This window comes from Rhynchophorus ferrugineus, unplaced genomic scaffold (assembly GCF_030347505.1).
Source record: "Rhynchophorus ferrugineus isolate W39M unplaced genomic scaffold, kcgeb_rfMv2 rfM6, whole genome shotgun sequence".
In the NCBI taxonomy this organism is placed as follows: domain Eukaryota; kingdom Metazoa; phylum Arthropoda; class Insecta; order Coleoptera; family Curculionidae; genus Rhynchophorus; species Rhynchophorus ferrugineus.
In genome coordinates this window covers 33076162-33099145 of record NW_027472585.1, presented here as the reverse complement: position 1 = coordinate 33099145, position 22984 = coordinate 33076162, and the positions used below count along the sequence as shown (strand labels likewise).

Genomic DNA, 22984 nt, shown 5'->3' with positions numbered 1-22984 from the left:
TTATATTTAACCATTATGACGGATTACACAAATAATTACTATACAAAACCAGAACCAGATCGAGAAACTTTGACGTACCTAGTGGTGCAGTTCAATTATTTCCAATTAAATCAAATAATTATAAGGCTGCCATAGACCAAAAAAGCGCGACGCGCAAAAACGACCGACAAAAAGGCAACCACTCTTCTACCGTTACATTGTTAAATGCTTTTATTTTCTTCTTTTGAGGCGAAGTACAAGTTTAAAACTTCAGTGCTTTAGTTCGCTGTTAGTTCCGTACCCCGACCTTATGAATGAAACGATTTCTGTTTATTTTTGGTTTTTAAGCCGTGGTGCTCGCTTTTTTGAAAATAGAAGGATATGCTTGAGTTTTATAAGCTATATATACAATTTTTTTGTTGTTTAAACGAGTTTTTTTTTCAGTCTATTTATTTGAATGTATATTAAATACAGAATGTGAAATAAACAAATGAACTCTAATTATTTAAAAATTACTTTATTTAAATATATCACCTAAGACACAAAAATTCGACTCTTTGTTGAAACAAAAAAAAACAGGGGATATTGTTTGAATTATTTTTTTTTTATTTCTAGAAAGTTTTTTAACAAAGAAGGATCGACATTAAAATGAAGTAAAACAAGCTGTGTGCGAAACATTATAATAATATTTAAATATAATTCATTAAATTTGGAATATAATTCCGTTAAATATCCCCCTCAGTAAAATAGTACGAATTTTAGTTGAATTTAACCAATAGCCTGAGCTATGCTGACTTAAATGAAATGAAATTCATAAAAATTGTACGAGAAAAAGCCTAAGAACATTAAAGATAGATAACCTGAAACCATAATTCCGCACCAAACAGTAACTTGGTGGATGTATTGTGTATTGGTAAACATCGTAATTAATGGTACTATTTCATACAGAGCAATTATTTAATATTCTTATATATTCATTCACAAATGTACAAAGTTCTTTGCGAGAACAAAAAAGTGTTTTATTAAAAGCACTCTAGTGCATCCACACTAACTTATTTATTACAACGTCGTCTATGTCCACCCATTTTGATGTAACACATAACTTCTTAAACTCGTCTTAAATGTGCCCTTAAATCTATTTTTCAGTTTTGGAATCTAAACCATGATAAAATTAATAACACTGCAGTCTCTTTGATGTCAGTCAACTATTTTGAGAGCATCTTAAAAATTAACAAACATGGAAGATAAACGTTTGTTAAGCAAATTATTATTAGGAAATAAATATGTTTTGAAGACAAAAGAGGTTTCTTTCTTAATTAACATTTTTACAACCAACTCAATCACAGTTTAAATTAATAAATTGAACGAAACAAATAAATTTAAATCTCATCTTGAAACTAAGGAACCCAACAATACTACACTATATTTGTATATGTACTAATTCAGAAGATTATCACCCTAATAATAATGTTGAATCTTAGAAAAACCATTACTTTTCGAAAATTAGCTTTAATGGGCCCATTCCACACATGGGCCTTTATATTAGAGAAAAAAAGTTATATAGTTATAATCGGTTTTAACAATGACCCACCCCCACTTGAAAGACCCTATATATGTATATATTTAACTCTCAAACCCATCATTTCTTGTTTCATATGAATAGGAATAAATGAAACACGACCTCAAATATTTTACAACATAAAATGTACTTAAAATATAAATATATATTAAAAAAATAATTTAACTACAACACAAAATATAATTTATACAGTCTCAACCAATCTATCTGGTAATACGAAAGTTTGAAAGAAAAATACTGAGAAATAAATATATTAAAAAGGAAATAGCACACCTGTCTCTTCAATTTATTCTACACACTTACTGCATATAAAAAAGTAGTAGGATTAAACAGTATATGTTTAAGAACTGCTTCTACTGCTATTAGTATCTTGCTTAATGTAATAAAGACATGATCTAGAAATAATTAAGTTGATATTCATTAGAGCTATAAGATTTATTCAGTACAATAATCAAGCTGTTAAGATTAGATTAATTTAAATAGTTCAGATGATGAGAATGCCATAATGATTAATAAAAGTTATGCAAACATCCAAAAAGCAATCTAACTACTTTTAGAAAGCTAATAAAGTTTACTTTAATTTAAATCTCATATATTAATTTCAAACTAATCTTCAATGCTTTAACATGTTTTTTAAAACATTTTGCTTATTATGCTGTGAATAGCTTTTTTTAGATATCACAAAACATCAATGATTATTATATATTATTACATATTTGTGTTAGCATTAAATATATATATATATATATATATATATATATATATATATATATATATATAATAATAAGACAAATATTTTATTTAAAGTTGTAGCAATAGCTTAAATAATCATAATAATAAGTAAGATTTAAAAACCTTACAATAATAAATTTCATATTGGTGTGTAAACTGAGGACTTGTGATATTAACCTGGAAGACAGATTAACAGTAAAGTGTAGGTCTTAGTGCAAGGTAAACAGACAATATATAAGTATTTCTCAGATATCATTTCAATATTTTCTAAAGGAACCTACAAAATCACAACAGTCACATTCAAAAACTATCTGCAGTTCTTAAACAATCTATAATTCCATTATAGAATATCAATTGGCTAAATTGTATATATCACTAACATGTTATTTGCAAGTTCTATTTATAATCTATGCCTGTATAATCATTTTAATATTAATCTACAAAAATCTGACATATTACAGTTTTTACCTATAATAATATATACCTTTGCTAAATTTATATGGCACTCCAAAGTTTAGAAATGTATTATATTTTTTAGTAAATTATTCAAAGTAACTGTATACACTGAATGTTTTACTAAAAAATCAACTTGATTAAAACATAATGTTTTGTACTTGTGACCTAGTGAAATGAACAAAGTGTTAAATATAAATGATAATCACAGGTTGAAAAATAAAACTATCACAATTATTAGTACAATAACAAGGATTATTATAGCTGTCCATTGTCCCTTTTCTGAAATACAAATAGCCAGTTATTGAAAATAAAAAAAAATGTTTTAAATACTAACCACTTGATATTCGAAGAACTTTAGCCATTTTTCGCATTGTTGTATCCAATTTGGACTCAGAACTTTCCAGCTCTGTCCCAAACTCATCAAGCATACTAAATATACCAGAGAATATTCAATTATGTTTATAAAATAATATTTCTTCTGTAACATCAGTTAGAAAATATGTACTTACCCTTGTTGTTCATCCAACTCAATACCAATATGCCTTGAAACAGTTTTCAAGGTACCCAGACTCCCTGCTATCGCCTCCAATTGGTCATCCTGATTTTGAACCTCATACATTTGTTGTTTTTGCAAAAATTGATGTTGGGGACTCTCCACTTCATTTTCCAATTTGGAATATTTAGTACCACCATGCATGCTAGTTAATCTTACAGGACTACTACTCTCCAAAAGTGGCTATAAATAAAATTCAGTTAAAATTACTTTAAAAAACAACAAAGAAAACCTTATTACCTGTCTAGACATAAGATCTCTATCTCTACCTCTATTCATGTTAATTTTTTCTTTCATGGACAATATTTCATTTTTAGTTGAATCAATAAAGTTTTTCCTCTTTGTTAACTCCTTATTGTCAATTTTAAACTTAGAAGGATTTTTCTCCACAATTTCAATAGTATCTTCTAAATCTTCTAAATCCCATTCAATACTTCTAAGGGAGTTTTTCAATTCTGTATTGGTCCATTCTATTTCGTCTTTAGTTATTAGGTCCGAGTCATTTTGAAACTCAGACCAACGCCGGTATAAACCTCTTGTTTTCTTCAAAGCTCTAAACACTTCACTAAAATAGTGAATTTTAAACAATTAACATTCTGCGTTCAAGTGAATACTATCAATTATTGCAAACTAAAAAATGCAAAAACAATAATCTCATGATTATAAGCTTTTAAATAATAACTATTTAAGGGTAATAAATAAATACACACATTTTGAAGCCAAATAAAAATAAAAACCATCCGTATTCTGCATGCAAAGGTGGCTAAGCCAAATTCTTACTCTTTGACGACAAAAAATGGATCTTCTAAAGTCATTGGTGTGAAAAAACAATAAATCAATTGTACATAAAGAAAATTAAATAAGTATAATTTAAAATATGTTGCTTTTTAAAAATATCGTATTACGAAGTTCATTATATATTTTTTTGACTTGACAAATCACTACTCCCAAAAACAAATGATAATTGTCAAACTGACATTTGAACAGTTGGGTTGCCTAACTATAAAAAAATTTTATTAATACAATTCCAACAATGTCCAATTATATGTAAGTTTATTTCAATTAGAAGTATGGTCCCATTCTTTATAATAAGTTAAATTAAAATATTTCAAAATAATTTTTTAATGCAGATATTTTAACCACAGAATACAATAATACTATATGCATCAAATTTATAGAGGGCGTACGTAGTCTTCCTTTTCCTTTCACAGGTTTGACGTTCTTTTGCAAATGGCTGTCGGTGTGTGAAGCACTTTCAAGCCGATAAACAGTAGTTTGTTCTGTTTTAGCAGTTTTATATTCGTATAAAGTAAAAAGCAAGTATATCTACTAATATGATACATAAGTATAAAGTTAATTAGTCAGTTTCTTTGGGAAATGGCAATTTGTTACTATCTTAACCATAAACTGTTTCTGGCCGTACACGTGTTATAGTAGAATTATTATTGTAATAAATGTCGGTTATTAGCCCAAATTATAAATGATGAAATATTTATAATATTCTGACACCTCTTGACAGAATATATCTTGTTGATATCCTTATTTAGTGTTCTGATTGTGCATTTGTAAAATATTGTTGTCAAAAGTATGTTGTTATATTATTACATTATTTGTTAATTTTTGTAGGTAAAACACAATGTCGGACAACTGGGATGATACGCCTGTTGCGGTGCCGCAAAAAATCGCTGAAATTCCTGAAATCAAACTTTTTGGTAAATGGAATTGTGATGATGTCCAAGTATCAGACATGTCACTACAGGTGTGTACTTTTACATAAATAATGTTAAATATTCTGTTTTATTATTTATTAATTTTTAGGACTATATTGCGGTAAAAGAAAAAAATGCTAAATATTTACCTCATTCTGCTGGACGTTATGCAGCTAAGAGGTTCCGTAAAGCCCAATGTCCAATTGTAGAAAGATTGACCAACTCTTTGATGATGCATGGCCGCAACAATGGAAAGAAATTGATGGCTGTACGAATTGTTAAACATGCCTTTGAAATCATTCATTTGCTTACTGGAGAAAATCCTCTACAGGTTAGTTTTTTCATGTTTTTCATATCATGTTTGAGGCTAGTTATGATGAAAACAGGCTTAAATTTTTTCTGACACCTCTACAGAAATAAACCCTGTTGATTAGATTATCTGATATAGAACGTTAGAGAAGGATTAATATTAATATGAATTTCTATGATATTTATGATTTCTTCCTTTATTGGTAGGTTTTGGTAACTGCCATCATAAATTCTGGACCTCGTGAAGATTCTACCCGTATTGGTAGGGCTGGTACTGTAAGAAGACAAGCTGTTGATGTTTCACCTTTAAGGCGAGTGAATCAAGCTATTTGGCTTTTGTGCACAGGTGCACGTGAAGCTGCATTTAGAAATATCAAGACCATTGCTGAATGTTTAGCTGATGAATTGATAAATGCTGCCAAGGTAAATATATAGTCATATAATAGACAGCATAATTTTGTTGCTTTTTGTACTTATGATGATCACTTGATAATTCTGACACCTCTTGACATAATCATCTATGTTGATATTAAAAATATCTGATGTTTTAATAGAATAGAAGTGATGGCTATGCTTATAACAGAGTCTAATATTTTTATTTCATTTTAGGGCTCATCAAATTCTTATGCTATCAAGAAGAAGGATGAATTAGAACGTGTAGCCAAATCTAACCGTTAAGTTATAAATATTAAGTATGTTCTGTATGTGTACAGAAAAAAATAAAATTTTATAAGAACCAATTCTTTTTTAATAAAATACCTTTTTGCATTTGTAAAAACTACTTTTCTATATACCAGATAAATTTATATAAACTTAATACTTAGTTTGCTTGCTACATTGCTAAATATTTTCCATTAATTTCTTTCTTTCCAATGTTTCTGGCAACATGGCGATACTGAAAAAACGATATCGGTTTTGCGGTAATCTAGTCATCCGTTCGTTTTCGCTCTTCAGCATATGGAGGCTGCGTTCCAGGTACAATATATTCACAACTCATGCGACATGTAGCCAAACGTTGTCATGCAAGAGAATGACTGTTACTAATTATTTCGGATCTCCTTAACAATAGGTGTGATTTTTCAATTTATGAAAGGGAGTTTTTTTCTTAGTCCATGTTGATCGGTTAAAATCGATTGGCCTTTTACTGATATAGTTTGGGATTAAGATTGAATTAGTTTGCGGATGACAAATTTGTGCTCCAGCGAATGGCTGTCTCTCGGTGGGTGTTTACGTATTTGATCAACCATGGACCATTAAATAGTACACGAGCTTTAGTAGGCTGAAATACTTTAAATTGACCAACTTATCTATTGGAGACATGCTTATACCAGAATGCTAGGCTATAGTGCCAGACTTGCTCGAAAGTTTTGAAGACGGTCCTGACTCTACGACCTTTTCGATGATAGATGCGAGCGGCTTGATGCACGTTGGAATGTTTGATTTGGAGCCCGAGCTCTTCTTCGGGATTCTATGACTTGCCCTGTAGAAATCATACAGTGTCGCTTTTTCGGCGTCTAAGGCTAGGAATTCAGCATTTGTTAGGATTGTAGTCATTCATTTATTACGTAAGACCATTAGAAAGGAGGAGGTCGACTGTCTTATTTTTTCTTAGAACAGGGTGGAAAGGTACTTTAAAATAAAACCAAAAAACAGAAATTTCCACTTTCATTGTAGATACAGATAAATGTTTTAAAATTGTTTATTTGGAACTTTAAAACAAACCAAATTTGTATTTTATTACCTCTAGATTATTGGACATATTTGGGAGAGGGGTCAACAAATGGAAAAATTCGTATTAAGAAAAAAAATTAATGGCACCGTTCCGCATTCCAAGTTTCCCATTACGTTTGTACGTGCGCCAGATTTTGAAAAAATGAGCCCCATATCCTCGAAACAGAGAGAAAGATCGTCCTGATCTTTTACATCTCTAGATCACATCACATCGCTGGTGAATGTGCGGTTGCAAGCGCCTAATATTTTTGAAGCATGTAGTTGATGACTTCATGTCTTCATTGCCAACAACGCGCTTTACAGAACGATGATACACAATTTATTTTGGTCCAAACTGGAAGTGGACTACGTGTTAAACGGACATATGTGCCATACAGCTTACAGCACGTGGACGTTACACACGCACTTTTTAAAGAAATTTTTATCTCTTAGTGGTAAGGAAGACTTTGGTTGAAATTGTTTCTATACATTAAGGGGCTTAATGATCTTTGTTTCCTCTATACTTATGGTAGGAAGGGTCAAGTATGTATATGCCTGTCAGATCTATAAATTAATTTTGGATTAAGGATTTACGACACATGGTCATATGTCATTGTGTATTAAATCGCATCATTTGTATCATTTCGTCGAAATGTGAACAAAAATATTTTTCGGAGGATTGAAAATGTCTGAATTTATACCGAGTAAATCACATATACGGGAAGTTTTACTTTTTTACTTTATTTTGAAGAAGAGAGGAGGAGGTCATCGAATGTTACGTGGAGATAATAGGACAGTTCTGGATAGAGAAAACTATTGAAAACGGGGGCTTTAACGGCAAATTCTGAAATGTTTTTTTGTATTGTATTGTTGTAAGTGATTTAGAGTGGACCCTTTACATAATTCAAAGCGAAAAAATTATGGTGACCATCTGGTCATGCATTAATATCAATTGAAATTCCAAATATCCATGGTTCTCGCTAAAACCTGATGAAATCAATCAATTGCTGTGTTTTAGCCGAGCGCTGCGCGAAAACGACCGGAATACGAGCGAAGACACATTCTTCAGCATGACCTGATCACATAGCGTAACATCGGGGAAAACATACTTGGAAACATTAAAATGGGAAGTTCTACCTCCTTGTGATAATTACTTGTTTCAACATGAGTCGTGACTTGTGCAGAGCCTCAAAAAATACATCGTTCTTTCGAGATGAAATGTGTAATTGCCTGAATGAGGGTAAATGATAGGAGTTATAGATGGACAATTCTTTGATAAAATACATTGTATCGCTAAAACTCATTCAAATGCCTATATATAATATTAAAATAGATTTAATTCGAAATAGAACAGAAATACATAGATGGAGTTAATTAAAACACATTTGATTCATAAAAACATGAATGTTTATTTTTAATTTCCAAATGATGAGTAATCGTAGGTTGAACTTAGATAGTAAGCGTAACATCGGTTTTGACCAAAAATCTAGGTTGGCCAGTATCTATACACCGCCCTAATGTCATTCTTCTACCAGTCTTATTTGATTTTTAACCATTTGTTTTTTTCTCTATTATTAAACCCTGTTGAGTGAAATGTTCTTTGCGTTTCAGGCGGTACTGAAAATGATTCAACCTTGAGTTGTTCAGTTTAGACAAAACCATCTTTAGCAAATACAGATGTGCTTGTTTCGTTCGTTAATATGGACAGAGCACACGATATCGTTTTTGTTTCGTTTCCGAAATACCCTTTTTGACGTCATGCTTCATCCATATGTTGGAAATGACATAAAATAAGAGTGAGAGAGATAGAGTGACTATTAAAACTTATACACTGTTGAGTCCGCCTTTAACTGGAAATTAGTGGTCCTAGCAAAGATATTTTGGTAACGTGAATGTTGTTGGGTTTATCTAATTAACGTTTTCAGCACAGAAAAGGGCATTTCGAAACGCTGTTTAAAAACGAAGTATAATTAGGCCTTTTCAACAAAACACCTTCAACAATCCATAAAATGATAACCTATTCTAGAAGAGGAAGCGACGTTTCGACGCCTTTTTCTGTGTTAAAACGCTATCGTAATCTATTTTTCTCTATAGGGGATGTGGCCTATTCTAAATTTGATTATTTCATTTATCGATTATTTGAATTGGTACATTATAACATCCTAGAGACGGAAGTTTCTGAAGAACATCTCACGAATAGCATCGGGAAGGTTTGTTTTCAGAAACTTCCTTACTACTATCCGATAGCAAACCACAGAAAACCGACCACAACGCCCAACTGTAACTATTGCGGCAAGCAATATCGAAATAATGAATATTTCAGTTATTTACCCTGTGTGACTTTATTACATTTTCTATTACGGCGATTAAAGGAGTGGTACAAATCGGGACAAGGGCAGTTTCTGTGGTTCCCGATTTACTGTAACATCTACGGTACATATAACCTACACGTACAGCACGATACAAAATAAATCACATTGAACAGTCATTTATTGAATATAACATCTTTTTTGGAGGAAAAAGGGGAAAAATTGCACAATCTTATTTAATACGTCTTTGTAATACTAAAGACAAATCGTACATAATACGATCATACGATGTTTTGGTTTCAAAGTATTTGCTTTTTAATCGAATCAACTGCAGGAAATTATATTTTAATCTTCACTAAATTTAACCCCGCCGTTAGGTTTGACAATAGCTTCAACTTAATGCCGAAATAAGTGTCACAGCTAACGGCATTGCAACTTATAAATAACTAAGGTACGTCAGCGAAACAAACTTAACACTACGGAAAAAAATGATCAAACACTCAAAAGGTACAAAAAAGTATAACACGAGAAATAAATATTCAAGATTCAAGTCTTAAGTCCTAAGTGATTATTTTAGAAGTTACGAGCTATAGATCGACATTCACTTTGAATACACAAAAATTTATATGCTGGACAGAGATAAGAGAAGTTTTTTTGACATTTCTGAATAATGGAAACGGGCAGCGCGGTATCCGAGAGACGCGACCTTCTCTTAACTCTCCTTGAAGAACACAACTTAGTACACATTCATTAATGGATATTTGGCTTGTTCATTACCTATCAATAAATTATGAATACGATAAGTGATAATCTATTACGATTAATGAGCTAAACGGTGAAAAACGTTTCTTTTCTTATGTTTGTTTCAAATAGTTTAAGGATGTCAGTCGTCAGGTGTACGGTGATGAAAGGTTGGTCCTTATTGCGATTTCGGACGGCCCTAGTGGCGCAATGGTAGCCGTCAAAACACTAAAAATAAATTACGAATGTTATATAATATAATTCTTAACTATAAATCTAACAAATCTTCTTAACTATAATATAATTAATGAACTTATATAATATGTCAATTTCAACAATCACTATATAAACACATAAAATGTATCAAAGTAGACCAATGGGACGTCAATAGTATTTTAATAACGTTTCTACAAAATCTGGGAAGCAGCAATGGCATTTTTACCGCTTTAACGCAAAACTTGATGACCGACCATCTACTCCTCTACTAGTAGGTACATTTTTTTTCTTTATCTAGAATGATTTCACTGATATGTCATAAATTGACAAGAAGAATACATTTACGGGCAACAGAGACTATAGACTGTTACTAAGAGATTTAATTACAGAATGTTGTTCATCTTGTCTTGTACGGCAGAATGAAGTTCCATAGGAGAACCTCACATTGAGCATGTTGTGAAATTTTTCACAAATGGAATGCTTGTCTCACAGTAGGTGTTTATGTTCCTCATAAACTAGGGAACGTTAAGAAGGACACGAACGTCTTCAGATTGGAAAACCTGTAGTTGAATAAGGTGTTAGTTGATGATATTCTTTTAGCAGACATAGGCCTCGTATAATTCGCCACTTTTTATACAGAGATGCCTTCAGAGGAGTACATTTTACTCTTGTGACTTGTAATTTTTGTAATACTGTAGATTACGTGCCATTACCCTTGCAAATGGCCTGTTGAATTCGGATTGACCATTGAAACGTGCATTGGAGACCGAAGTATGTGGCTTTGATAACGGAGACATGGGGTGGATAATTGAGTCTTATTTGGGTTTACCTGTAATCACCAGAACTTGTACCATCTAAGCGCATAATGTAATTGGACTTGGAGATATTTCTTGAGATTAGAGACTTTCTCATCTAGTTTCTGGGCTTTGAAAATGGGGGCTTAGTACCAAATTTGGCCGAAAAACTTGGTGACGTCTAAATAGACGATCTTTACGAAAGCTTTTGCTCGTTGATTGGTTGCCATGACACTTGCAGCTTGATGCAAGTAGGAGTGTTTGGCATGGAACTCGAATTGTTTGTTTGTCAATTGGTTGGAATTGTGTGTTTTGCGTTTGTGAAAAGCTTTAACGCTGCAGTATCGCTTTTTCAGCGAGTTTGGAACGAGCTAATGAGATTAATTGATTTCTAATTAGTTTACTGATATTTGGCGTTTTTTAGGCGATGTTAGACGCGGAAGGGCAAAACTGTAAAGATAGAAAATCGGAAATTATTGAGTATCAGAATTTAAAAAGATTATTACTTTCTAACGGTACAAAACCAATATAGCGGAACGCTACCTATGTTCATCAATTACTCAAAGATTACTGAGCCGGTGTGCATTAATCATTTATCTAGAATCTTCAAAACCTATATTTCCTTTATCCTATCATTATGGCGTCATTCAATTGAATTAGAATATCTGATAATTATTCAAATAATGTACTTTTCATGCTTTTGTTTATATGAAAACATGGTAAGGGTTTCGTAGATGATGTATCTCCATGAGTCCTATATTAAAGCCCACAATTACATGTATTTTTGTACATCTATTGTAGAGACTATTTGATCATGGCAGTAAACTTGTTTGGCACTCCTATTACTTGTTTTGAATCAATGTTAACATTGAGAAATGCACTGCATGAGAAGTTCATTCAAGCATCAACAAGTTGTATATAGCAATCGATATATGAGCATGTCCAGGTTCTCTGCCCTTGTACCTTTTTAGTAGATGAGTCTATTGATATATTCATGTAATATATTGCCTGAGATCCCTGTTAGCCTTTTAAACAACATTTAGTTATACTACGAGGAAAATGAGGACTAGCATTGATTATATGGATGGAGATACTGATGTAATGTAATAGTAGATGGAAAATGAGGCCGAATTGAAGAATGCTATGCATATATTCATGCAATGCGGCAGGGTATCGAAGTACTAGTAAAAAATACGCTAGAAAATTGGGTGATAGGAAGTCTGAGATGAAAAATATCAAAAATACACATGAATAATAAAAATAAACTAGTTATATTGAAAGAAAGAATATATATTAACGAGGAGTCTAAAAAACAGAGGAAAATATGATGAAAAATAAGAAATAAAGTGAAGGAAGAGAGGCAGAAGGGCAAAACTCTACAGTTAGGAAATAGGAATTTGATAATAGATTGAGGGATGTGGACATGGAACATGGAAATAGATGGGTTAGAGGAAGAAAAGGGAAGGATAGGAGTGAGATAGTGTGAATGAGAAATAGACGACAAAAAAGACCTAAAGATGGCAAATGAGAATCTGTTGAAATGTGGTAAAGGAACTAGAGGACCAAACGAATAGAATCACCGAATGCCGCTTCAAGATATATAATATATAATAATATTATATATATTATTACAAACAGAAAAAAGAACTATAATGGTCTAGCAACAACAATATAATGAAGTAGAATTAAAATGTAGTAATAATGAATCTAAACAATGGATATAAAGGCAAGACAGTTTAAAGTAGCATACTTAAAAATAATTGCTACAACACAAAGCTACATTTCAATCTATATAGCAAAGATGCTATGTTTTCCTTGTTGCTTATTTTATACAAAATTAACTGTAACTTCAATTAATAAATATTTTATCGCCATCATTAAAATTAAACAGTTGATCTATTTAAATATAAGTCCGAATTGATATAAGTTCTACATTATCATTGTAGAATCTACATTAACATTTGGAGCAATGTATTAATCACAAATTCTGATAACCTAAAATGTGTTAAACTTTTCAGCTCACATATGTTAAATTATCGGTTTACCAGAGGAAATGATAAAGCATGAAAACAAAAGATAAATATAATAACTAACTTCTTATCTAAAGAAGTAATTGGAAGTCATTGGATATAATTATTAAAATTAGTCGTCAAGGATCAGTGTTTACCTGAATGCCCCACAGTAAGGACCTCGATGGGCAAAGAGCCTCTTCGCCGAGCCAGCAGCGAATCAGGGCTCTCCGCAGTAGAGCGACGATGCAATTGGGCGCAGAAACGCGCCAGAAGATCTGTTCCACTCACATCAGCTATTCCCGGGTCGATACCACCGCTGCTGCGCCTGCGCAACATCTTTTTGCTTCGACCACGGCATGCCTAACAGAACGAAATTCCTCATTTGAATCGTCAACCATCAAATAATATTTGACCAACCTTTCCGTTTAGACTAGTATGTCGAGTAAACTCGTATCGACTAGTAAAACCACTAGGAGGCAGATCCACTGGAGCGGAGCCCCGTCTTTGGTACTGCCAAAAGGTACGATTAGTTTCCACCGGAGTGATATTTATAATATGCCCAGAAGATTCGTTACCGTTATCCTCTTCGAAATTTCCTGGTTAAGAGAGAGAAAATATGTTTGATATATAGTTTTACACACCACTGGTTAGGTCAACACTCACGAATGTGTCCTGCAATTTCAATAGGAACTGATCCCCTTCGCAGAGCTTGAATATCGGACGCCGTCAGCCCACCGCCAGCAGCGGGCATATTTTCATCCGGTTTCGTTAGGGGCAGAGCGACAGGTGCTGATCCTCTTCTTCTAGCCAGGCTCTAAAATGTTATTCATTAATTGAACAAGAATCAACTTTTTACAAATAATTTTAACTGAACGGTACACTAAACAAAGAAGAAACTACTACTTTATTAAGACAATTGTTAAAGATGACGTTGGCAACGTGTTACTTTGACGAGTCTGATAATCTGTTATTTACCATTCAGTTAATGATGCTAAATCGCCATGACCAGTTACACGATTTAACACCGTATTCAAATGATAAAACCTTTTAGAGCATAGGTGGTGATCCTTCAAAGTCGTCTATTTGATTGATTTAGCTCAAATTAAACAATATGGACGTGAATGATATACAGATTCAACAGGAAGATGTCATGTGCCACAAGGGAATCTTTCTGACTGCACAATAGACATTCTATATGAATTATTTGAAGGTATGTTTATCTTATGTAGTGTTGAAGATAGATTGCCAAGAATTGAAATTAGATTTTTTCGGGTGGTACAGATCTGTGTCAATAACCTGGAATCAATCGATGCTAAAAAGTTAACAAACCCTCAAAATTTGACTCTTCAAATCCTTGCTACAATGAGAAGCTGTAGCGGATAATTAAAATAATCAAGTCCAGGATTTTATACATTTACAGTATACCAGCCTCATTTACTTCACACACGTTTACATATTACTGTATTATGGTTAAAAAAAAAACATACTGAAGCTTGCAGTCTTCTAGGGTCGACATTTTCCTTTTCACAGAATGGCCCACTGCTCTCTGATAATTTCACCCTCTTCTCCTTCTCCTTCTCACCATTGGTTGTATCCGTTTCCCGTTTATTATTGTTGCTACAAATAAATACTTATTAAACCAAAGCTGGATTTTATTTGAAATAACAATAAATTTACCAAAACGTCTTTGGCTCGCCTGGTAAGAGTAGATCCGGAGGTCTACTATTGTTCGGACTGAGTACGGCTATCGCGGGTATAGTATAATTCTGAGCTTGAGAAACTTGAGGGGGACATTGCTGAGTATTGTCGCTTGCTGATATGTTCTCGTGAGAGCTTATTGAAGAAGTTCTGCTATCTCCTGTGGATAGAAGAGAAAGTTGCAGAGGAATAACCTAAATACGAATCGATGTCGTTACCTTCATGGGGCGTTTCCGGACAAGTGGTCATCTCAACCGTAGCGCTCATGTACCTCACCCGCATGTAAGGCTGAGGAGGAGGAAACGTCTGTTGCCTGGTAAGGCATTTGGTCGTAGACCCGATAGTCGCCTGTGCTGCTCTCTCGGCGGCGCTTTGTAACACTGACGTCAAACGGCTTATTGCTGCATTACTGGACATGGAGGCTATCGATGGTTCCGGTAAAAGATTCTCGGCGCTCAGGGGTCGCTCTGGATTCTCTTCTGAAATGTTAACTTATAGTTTGTATTTCGAATATATGCACATAACCTGACTCAAAAGAAAGTTTATATTTGTATAGGTCACTGGGTATATCAACATTCGGTAACTTTAACGTTTAGAAGAGTCTGAAATATTTGTGATTATTGTATTTTAAATAATGTACCAAGCATTCCACTGATTTGGAAATAAGCTACAAAGTCTCTTGAAACTAGCACAACAATGGAAAAACCGAAAACAACACGAACATAGTCACCAAGGGTGAATCATGTACCAAAATTCAATTTGTGCAAAAATTAATGGTCGGAGATGCTAGTTAGAGGTTCAGAGATCATCTCTCTGGGAGAACTGAGATAAATTGACCTCCACGTAGTCCTCTATGGATTTTTCCTGTACCGTAATACTAAATCTAAAGTTTCCGTCATTAAACTGACTTATCTGGCGTACTTAAAAGAAAATAGCTATTACGAAATGGCACCCATCTCGAAGTCTACCTGTTGAGTCGTCATAAGAAGTTAGTGAACTATGAACGTCAGGGATTACATTAAGATAATTTTTAATAACTAAATTCCTAATTTGGGCTATTTTCCAATTGACGGCTAATTTTTTTGGAACTAATCCACTACATATAAACTTTCTTTTGAGAAACCTTTTATATAAGGAAACCAAAAGGTAGAACTATATATTGTCGTGATATAAAGGATATTTTTGATAATAAGCTGAGTAAAAAAAATGAATATAGAAAGATATTATTAAATAATATCTATTTCTGGAACAAAATAAAGATTACAAATATTCAAAGAATTACATCAAAATGGAATTGAAAGATATCGTAACATTGTTGAGAAAACATTGAGCAAATGATGATACACATAGAGTAGAAAACAAAGTACACACATAAGAACAGAGCTGGAGGCAAACATTTTAATTCTTTGGTATAATCTTTACGTTAGGCATCAGCGAAAACATCAGAGAGCTGTTATATAAGTGGCGACAACCAAATCCCACATCTACTCACTAGAACGTGACATTGTTTAATCAATATTAACACTGATCTTCATTGATTCTAGCTACAAAACTAGGTAGTAAAAAGGGAATGCACACATTGTCTGCATTTTCTAAAATAGGGAATCACTCGTGATCATTCTGTGGGAAAAGCAGTGCTTTAAGGCGTTTTTAGTTACCTGACGAATGATACGGGCTACCGCTGCTGATGACCGATGATTGAGAACCGAAATGTAATAATTCGTCTTCTTCGCGCAAACCACTGGAAGCCCTGGATTCAGTCTGAGGAGAGACGGGTGATCTGCCTTGCGACGTACGTATTGATGCGGTTGCGGGTAAACTCTCTCGTCGATATATGGTACGAGGAAGTTGACAATGCTACAAAAGAATGATAAACGGTTTAGGATAGTTTAGGAACTTATGACGTAGTACTGATGTATGTACCTGGTGTTTTTGAGGCGATCCAGTTGTCATTACTGGTATATCCATATGGACTGGAACGGAGTGTCGTCTGACGCCCAGTGATTCCAGCGTTGGCACTGCTAGTGATTGTCTTCTGTTTTCCCTAGAATATTTAAAATAAGCACAAATCGGTAATATACTGTTAATTATAATAGGTTCATTTACTGTCCATCATGGATGCATCAGATTCTTATTCCTCACTCAGTCAAGAATTTGGACTGATCAGCTGTTCATACAACTCATTATGTTTTAATTTGTCTTTTGGAACTAGTTTCGGAGAATTTTTTTTATCGAACTTAAAATTTCAGAATATGATTCTATGCACTGGTTTCTTAACATTGCATTGGTAAACACAGATCGTTTTAGAGATCGCTATTTGAGAATTAAGTGAATTTAATTTTTAAGGTTCTAATCTTAGATAAATGAAATATCTGAAAGGTTTTCTGAATATGAATATTTCAATTTTTAGAATGAACCACACTAGTGCCTATATTTTAATCTTTCTACGGTTTTCTGGACATGAATGGAAGTTCTTATTTATATTATATTATATTGTTCTTATATTATATATAGCAAATATTTTACTCTATAACGACGTTAATGTAGTCTATCCAATAAAACAGTTAATGCACGTCATTAAAACTTATAATGCCAACAATGAAATAAAACAGCTAAAACTTACAGTAGAAATTGTAACAAAAGGTTACAATTTCTACTGTAATTCTTGAAATTTTTATGATTAGTGATTCATATAATTTTGTAAGTATGACATTATTTTTTAGTAAATGTTTCTAAATTAGATGGGAGTTTTCAAAGGTTAGATTTTCAAATTCATTTTGAGTGCAATATCTTGAACTGATACAGAATTCGAACCAGGTTAGGTAATATTTTAAATACTTGTAAAAAAAATACGCAATTGAAATACTAATATATATATTGTTTATTATATTCGTAATATAATGTATTTGTAATGTATATAATATTTTGTATTTGTACTTTAATTACTACAAATACGGAATTACAAATACATATTTTGTATTTGTATTTAAATTACATTTTAAAACTGTAATTTGCAATTCAGTAAGTATTTCAAATACTTATGGCTTTAAAATACATTTGGACATAAATACATTTAGCGATCTTGTGAATCAGTGCGTTCTAATAGCGACCGCTTTGTTAAGCCTTGTTGCGACAAAATAGAGTGTATTTGTGGTTTGTTAAATGTCAATGGTTTCCTTATTGTTTCTTTACTGATATGTCTGATCATGTACCTTTATTTAAGGCACTGCCAAACATGAACACTTAGACTCGTAAGGGTAAGACTAACACATTTTCGGCCGTATAACAAGAATACTTGAAGGAATTCATTGGAATATTTAAACTAATTGCTGCACTTTAGATGGCTGCTTGGCAAACTTTTACCTACTTTAATGTCTGTACGAACCAGATTAGATCAGCTGCAGCAATGCAATTTGAGGCATTTTACTGTTATTGCATGCAAGTAAATGAGATCCTTGAAAGTTTCACCTCAAACAAATGGAACTATATTGGCATCATGCTACCACTTTATTAATAAAATATGTTGGATATCAGAAAGCATCACAACAGATCATAGGCGAAGGATTCAGAATCTTATAATTAATGCCTTAAAGTTAAATTACAAAGGACATGAAATAATGCCTGGGAATAACAGGAGCAGCAGTACTAGTAAAGAAAATGATGATTTTATTGTTTTTGCTGTCATTGACAGTGATCAACTGCAGACAACAAAAATTGAGATAGAGTTAGCTTCCTAAACGATAAACACAAAATTCTTACCACCCTTGAACGCTATTCAAATTGTAAAAAAGTGTTCATACAGTATGACACAAGTTTGTACTTATCAGAACCTGTAGAAATGCTCTTTTCATTAGCAGATTTATTTTTTATGTCCAACAAGTCTCAAAGAAAATTCTTCCTTTACTATTCTATTTAAATAACCCAACACCTGATTGTATTTTGTCCAGTTCTGACTCGAACATATGCAAAAATAGTCTTGAAAACAATCACTAATCTCTCAGTAAACGAACCTACAATTAAATAAATGACATACTTTGGAGGAGGGGCTGGTATGAAATCGTGGATGCTGGTACTGGCGTCCGACGACCTCTTGGTCGGTTCCTCGTCCTCGCTGATTTCCGGCTCCGCATCCGACAGTTCCGTTTGCGTTTCCTCGGCTTGCTCGTTCTTCTCCTGGTCCTCCCACCGTTTACGGTTGGAGTCTAACAGTTGGATCATATGCGTGGAGAGGGTGCTCTTCATGAATCGATGCCACTCGGAGAAAAGGGGGGTCACCACAAATCGGAAGAATCCTAAGATGGACGGTTTGTTATATGTTATATGATTTTTGTTTTCCATTTACACAAGATACGAGGGTTACTGTTTATATTTTGAGCTTAATAATGAAAAGATAATGAAATACACTTTTGCACGCATTTAAATTAATCTTCATAACAGTTTTTCCACTCTCAGGTACAGAAACATGTTGATTATGCAAATTATTCTTGATATGCGGGAATAAAAAAGTCATTGTGGCCTGTCAAATAGGTGGTTGTTTCAGCCGATGTGTTAGAAGTTGCGTTGTCATGATGAAGAATTATTTTTCATTGCCACTTTTTTCGTAGACCACGAAGCAACGAAGCACTGGTAAATAAATTATTGTGTACCATTCAGAATTCATCATTTCACGTTGTTATAATAGCACGGTTGCCTCATATTGAGTTATTCCGAAGAAACAGGCGACCATTTTCCTCAAAGTCAGATCAGTTTGTCGGATTTGGTTCGTCTTGGAAGAATCACCCAATAGATTTTTGTTTTGTTTGGGTCTCAATACACATGGATACAAATATCGTCACCTGTGTAGATGTTATACACAACTTCTCATATTGACTTCTGATATTGACTGCGATTGTATTTATTGATCATTTCTGCACCAATTAACAATAGTAACATTAACCAGTAGCATGGTCTCCACCGTGAACACATATTTTCATAGCTAAATGTTCACGCTAAATACTAATGACCAATGATGAATCTGTCCTACGGTAAGACGATCTTGCAATATTATTCCGCGCACAGCATCAATTTTTTCTGGCACAACTACTGATTTTGGACGACCTCCAGGACTTTCGTCCATGGGCGTCCATGTACATGAAGTTTAAATTCATTATACCAATGTTTCACAGTGGCCAAGAATCATCGCCAAAACTCGAACTCAAAATCATCACACGAAAATGTTTACGAGTAACTCCATTTTTTTATTGAGACTAACTTTTCAGGTCACTGTAAACTACACTACCTCGTACATGTAATAAAAAAATGTATCTATGAAATGAAACTATATTTTGACATAAGAAGGAAGAACAGATCTGAAGGAAAAACAAGGATACTTACCAACTTGTATTTTTGCTACAGAAGTGGATTGTTGGTCACAAATAGATGTTACGGGTAGATTTAGTTGGCGTTCAAACTCTCCCTGTCTGAAAAATTCATCGCACACCTTCAACGACCATTTTCTGGAAATGTCCCACGGTCTAGTGGGATTGGAAATGTCCGCGCATTTCAGCGCAATCTGTAGAATAAAATGTCTGTTTTCTGGCACTCGAAGATCTAGAGTACCTTCATCTATGTGTTTCTGTAAAGTGTTTCAATTGAATGGTGCTGGTCGTTTTCAAATAGTAATATCTTTACTTTAAACTTTGATAGAAATTCCTGCTGTCTGTTGATATCAGTGGCTAAAATGAGATCGCGGATTTGTTGTTCGAGCTCATCACGATACGGTCGTAGTTGTTCCGCCACTCCACTCTCCAACAAACAGCCCACTGCCGATCTCCAATGATGGTTCTCTAGTACTGACATGTTCTAAAACAATAATGAATAATGATGAACGCCGAGCACTTGCAAACGTGACGCCTGTTTACCTGATACAGAATAGCTAGATGATTGGATGTGGTGATGAGAAAATGTTGATTTACCCCGGGGTGGTCCAAATCATGGGCCACAGCACCAATAAGCGACGCCATTATTTCAAGTGGAGTGATGTGCTTTCTGATCTAAAATTAAGAGAATTAAATGTGTGAAATATTCAAAATTCTTCAGTGATGTAAATATGACACACTGGTCAACTCATTGATGTTAAGTTATATTTAATATATTTTTAGTTTTAAAGAAATAGTTCATACATACAGTGGAGGGACAAAATAATATTAACACCTGACATACACAATATTTATTTATTAATAATGTTGAGTCACCATTTGCTTTTAAAATGGCTGCAATTCTTCGCCGAATAATAGTAAAATAAAGGGTGTCTGAATGGTTTCCAATGGAATTTTATATAATTTTTGTACCAAAACATCCGCCAATTTCTTCAATGATCTACTGCTCAGTCTCTGCTCTAAAACTTCCCATAACAGTTCATGATATTCTGTTTCATGATATTCTGATGCTTCTCAAACCAAGACTTGACTTTTTTAGTTGTTTGTATGGGCGCTTATTATCATCTTGGAATATGGCAAGTATTTGGTAGCAATATGCTAGTGATAATATGAACTTTTGGGATTCTCCATCCATAAACCCAGCTATTTGTAGGAAACAATGTAAATGATGATTTATTGAATTGTGGATACTATCCTTCATGAAACCTTTAATTCAGCTGTTTTTACTAACGATCTACTTTTTTTCGAAGTCTGAGAGATGACACATTTTATCAATCGTTTGTGTTAACTAGCAGATCAAAGCATGCAATACAATGAAATATAACCTACAGAACTTTACGTGTAAACTAAACAGTACATATGCGTCGCATTATTTATAAAAAAGCAATGTTGCTAACATGTAACAAGATGTACTAAACTGCATGGTGTTCGTATTATTTTGTCTATTCTAAGTATATATTACAAAATGAAATGAAAATGTTCATCGGGCTTTGATTTTAATATTTCTGGGACAATTAATAAACTTTGTGCACCAAGTTATTTTTGTTTAAGATGTTTGTGATAATAAAGAAGATGGTCAAAAGGAACCCAGCTAGTAATAATCTTTAAACTGTTAAATCTGCTTAACTAAACCGAAGAGATATCCTTATAAAACGTCCTGTCTAGTGTGTGTGGAGTTTTGTCGAGTCAGTAACTAAATTGTTTTCTCATACTGAAGATCGTCTAAGGCAGTCTAAGCGATATGGAATTACAACTTTTAATACAAACCACTACTTAGGCTCAAGATATGTTTATAAATAAAAATGGAGCACATTTTACACCTCAGTATGAATTGAATGATTTGGTTAAATACATATGTTTCTCTGAAGCTCAGCCTGAACTCCAATTCGAGATACCAACAGTGAAATTAACTTAATTCAAGTACACAGGTCAAGAATACCGACAGATTTCTGCAAAATAAAACCAATATAAAAAACGGGCTGATTTAGATTCAGCTCCTTAATTTATCTTATAAACAGCTTTTGGTTGCTAAGGTTATTTGGGACTTAACAGTTTTGCGACCCTTATTTTTCGACCTGAAGACCCATAAATATCTAGAGGTCGAGTTGAGAAGGCCTAGAAAAATCACCACCTTAATTAATTTCGGTGTAATTCGCCGGGTTAATTAATAAATTAGTAGTAAGTATAGTGAATGCTCTATTATTTACATCCAAGTCTATCTGAAATGGTCAGCTGTGTGCAATCAAGGCAAATTGAAGTTAGCGTTAGTCTACGAATCGCTGGTGCTAACAATACAAATAAATTAAAGGGCTCCAAAGGCGGTTTAATACTGGAGCTATCGAAGAAGTTCTCCAACGACGAGATATATAGTTTCGTTAACACAGGTTCAAAACCGAGTATCGCATTCGCCATTTCGTCAGTAATCAGTTGACTTTACCTTTTCCTCTAGTAAGAAACAGTGCATTGCTTGTGTTACGTCGGCTGCATGTATGGAATTATGATACGGATTGGTGCTGTGATACCCCTCCTCTATAAGAGCTGTAAAAAGAGCACGATTATTAGTTGGAATGGCAATTTAAGACAAACTTACTGAATAGTTTCCAAACGCGTACGACATCCAACTGGAAGTGATCCAGCAAACCGTACCAGTGGAAAAGGTGTACACAGAGTACGGGCAGTGATCGACCACCGGCCACGGTTTCCAGAGTGAATGCGTTGAAAGCCCACGCGCTGCATCGGTCCAAGATTCGCTATAATAAAGCAACGCGTT

The 22984-nt window shown here is 33.6% G+C and overlaps 3 protein-coding genes across 11 annotated transcripts in view; 1 reads left to right on the top strand and 2 right to left on the bottom strand.

Moving 5' to 3' along the window:
• Positions 1–1666: 1666 nt before the first annotated feature.
• Positions 1667–4263, bottom strand: Syx6 (Syntaxin 6). The gene is made up of 5 exons (XM_076407093.1): positions 4080–4263; positions 3540–3864; positions 3256–3482; positions 3081–3175; positions 1667–3025 (listed from the first exon to the last, which is right to left on the bottom strand). Exons 1-5 carry the CDS (start codon positions 4112–4114, stop codon positions 2949–2951), a joined length of 759 nt encoding a protein of 252 aa, XP_076263208.1. The 5' UTR covers positions 4115–4263; the 3' UTR covers positions 1667–2948.
• A 214-nt stretch (positions 4264–4477) lies between these two features.
• On the top strand, positions 4478–6057 carry LOC143198098 (small ribosomal subunit protein uS7). 2 transcript variants are annotated; one of them, XM_076407094.1, is made up of 5 exons: positions 4478–4615; positions 4926–5058; positions 5118–5339; positions 5525–5740; positions 5927–6057. In XM_076407094.1, exons 2-5 carry the CDS (start codon positions 4936–4938, stop codon positions 5993–5995), a joined length of 630 nt encoding a protein of 209 aa, XP_076263209.1. In that variant the 5' UTR covers positions 4478–4615; positions 4926–4935; the 3' UTR covers positions 5996–6057. The 2 variants fall into 2 exon arrangements, with proteins under 2 accessions (XP_076263209.1, XP_076263210.1); XM_076407095.1 differs by having other exon boundaries at positions 4497–4608.
• A 2354-nt stretch (positions 6058–8411) lies between these two features.
• Positions 8412–22984, bottom strand: part of LOC143198089 (uncharacterized) — a 254549-nt gene continuing 239976 nt past the window's right edge. For all 8 annotated transcript variants that reach the window (XM_076407049.1, XM_076407054.1, XM_076407053.1 and 5 more), the window contains 15 exons: positions 22805–22964; positions 22652–22752; positions 20698–20829; positions 20468–20638; positions 20171–20411; positions 18831–19089; positions 16721–16841; positions 16456–16654; positions 15016–15276; positions 14777–14957; positions 14587–14716; positions 13763–13913; positions 13517–13695; positions 13255–13459; positions 8412–10305 (listed from right to left, as the gene is read on the bottom strand). In XM_076407049.1, coding sequence (XP_076263164.1) covers positions 10298–10305; positions 13255–13459; positions 13517–13695; positions 13763–13913; positions 14587–14716; positions 14777–14957; positions 15016–15276; positions 16456–16654; positions 16721–16841; positions 18831–19089; positions 20171–20411; positions 20468–20638; positions 20698–20829; positions 22652–22752; positions 22805–22964 — 2499 coding nt within the window. In that variant the 3' untranslated portion in view covers positions 8412–10297. The remainder of the gene's footprint in view (positions 10306–13254; positions 13460–13516; positions 13696–13762; positions 13914–14586; positions 14717–14776; positions 14958–15015; positions 15277–16455; positions 16655–16720; positions 16842–18830; positions 19090–20170; positions 20412–20467; positions 20639–20697; positions 20830–22651; positions 22753–22804; positions 22965–22984) is intronic.

Excerpts from the sequence above, each read along its gene's own strand:
- Syx6 (XM_076407093.1), bottom strand. The coding sequence starts at position 4,114 with ATGACTTTAGAAGATCCATTTTTTGTCGTCAAAGA. Across the intron at positions 3,483-3,539 it reads GAGATCTTATGTCTAGACAG|CCACTTTTGGAGAGTAGTAG; the intron begins GTAATAAGGTTT and ends TTTTATTTATAG. Across the intron at positions 3,026-3,080 it reads AGTTCTTCGAATATCAAGTG|AAAAGGGACAATGGACAGCT; the intron begins GTTAGTATTTAA and ends TTTGTATTTCAG.
- LOC143198098 (XM_076407094.1), top strand. The coding sequence starts at position 4,936 with ATGTCGGACAACTGGGATGATACGCCTGTTGCGGTGCCGCAAAAAATC. Across the intron at positions 5,059-5,117 it reads TATCAGACATGTCACTACAG|GACTATATTGCGGTAAAAGA; the intron begins GTGTGTACTTTT and ends ATTAATTTTTAG. Across the intron at positions 5,741-5,926 it reads AATTGATAAATGCTGCCAAG|GGCTCATCAAATTCTTATGC; the intron begins GTAAATATATAG and ends ATTTCATTTTAG.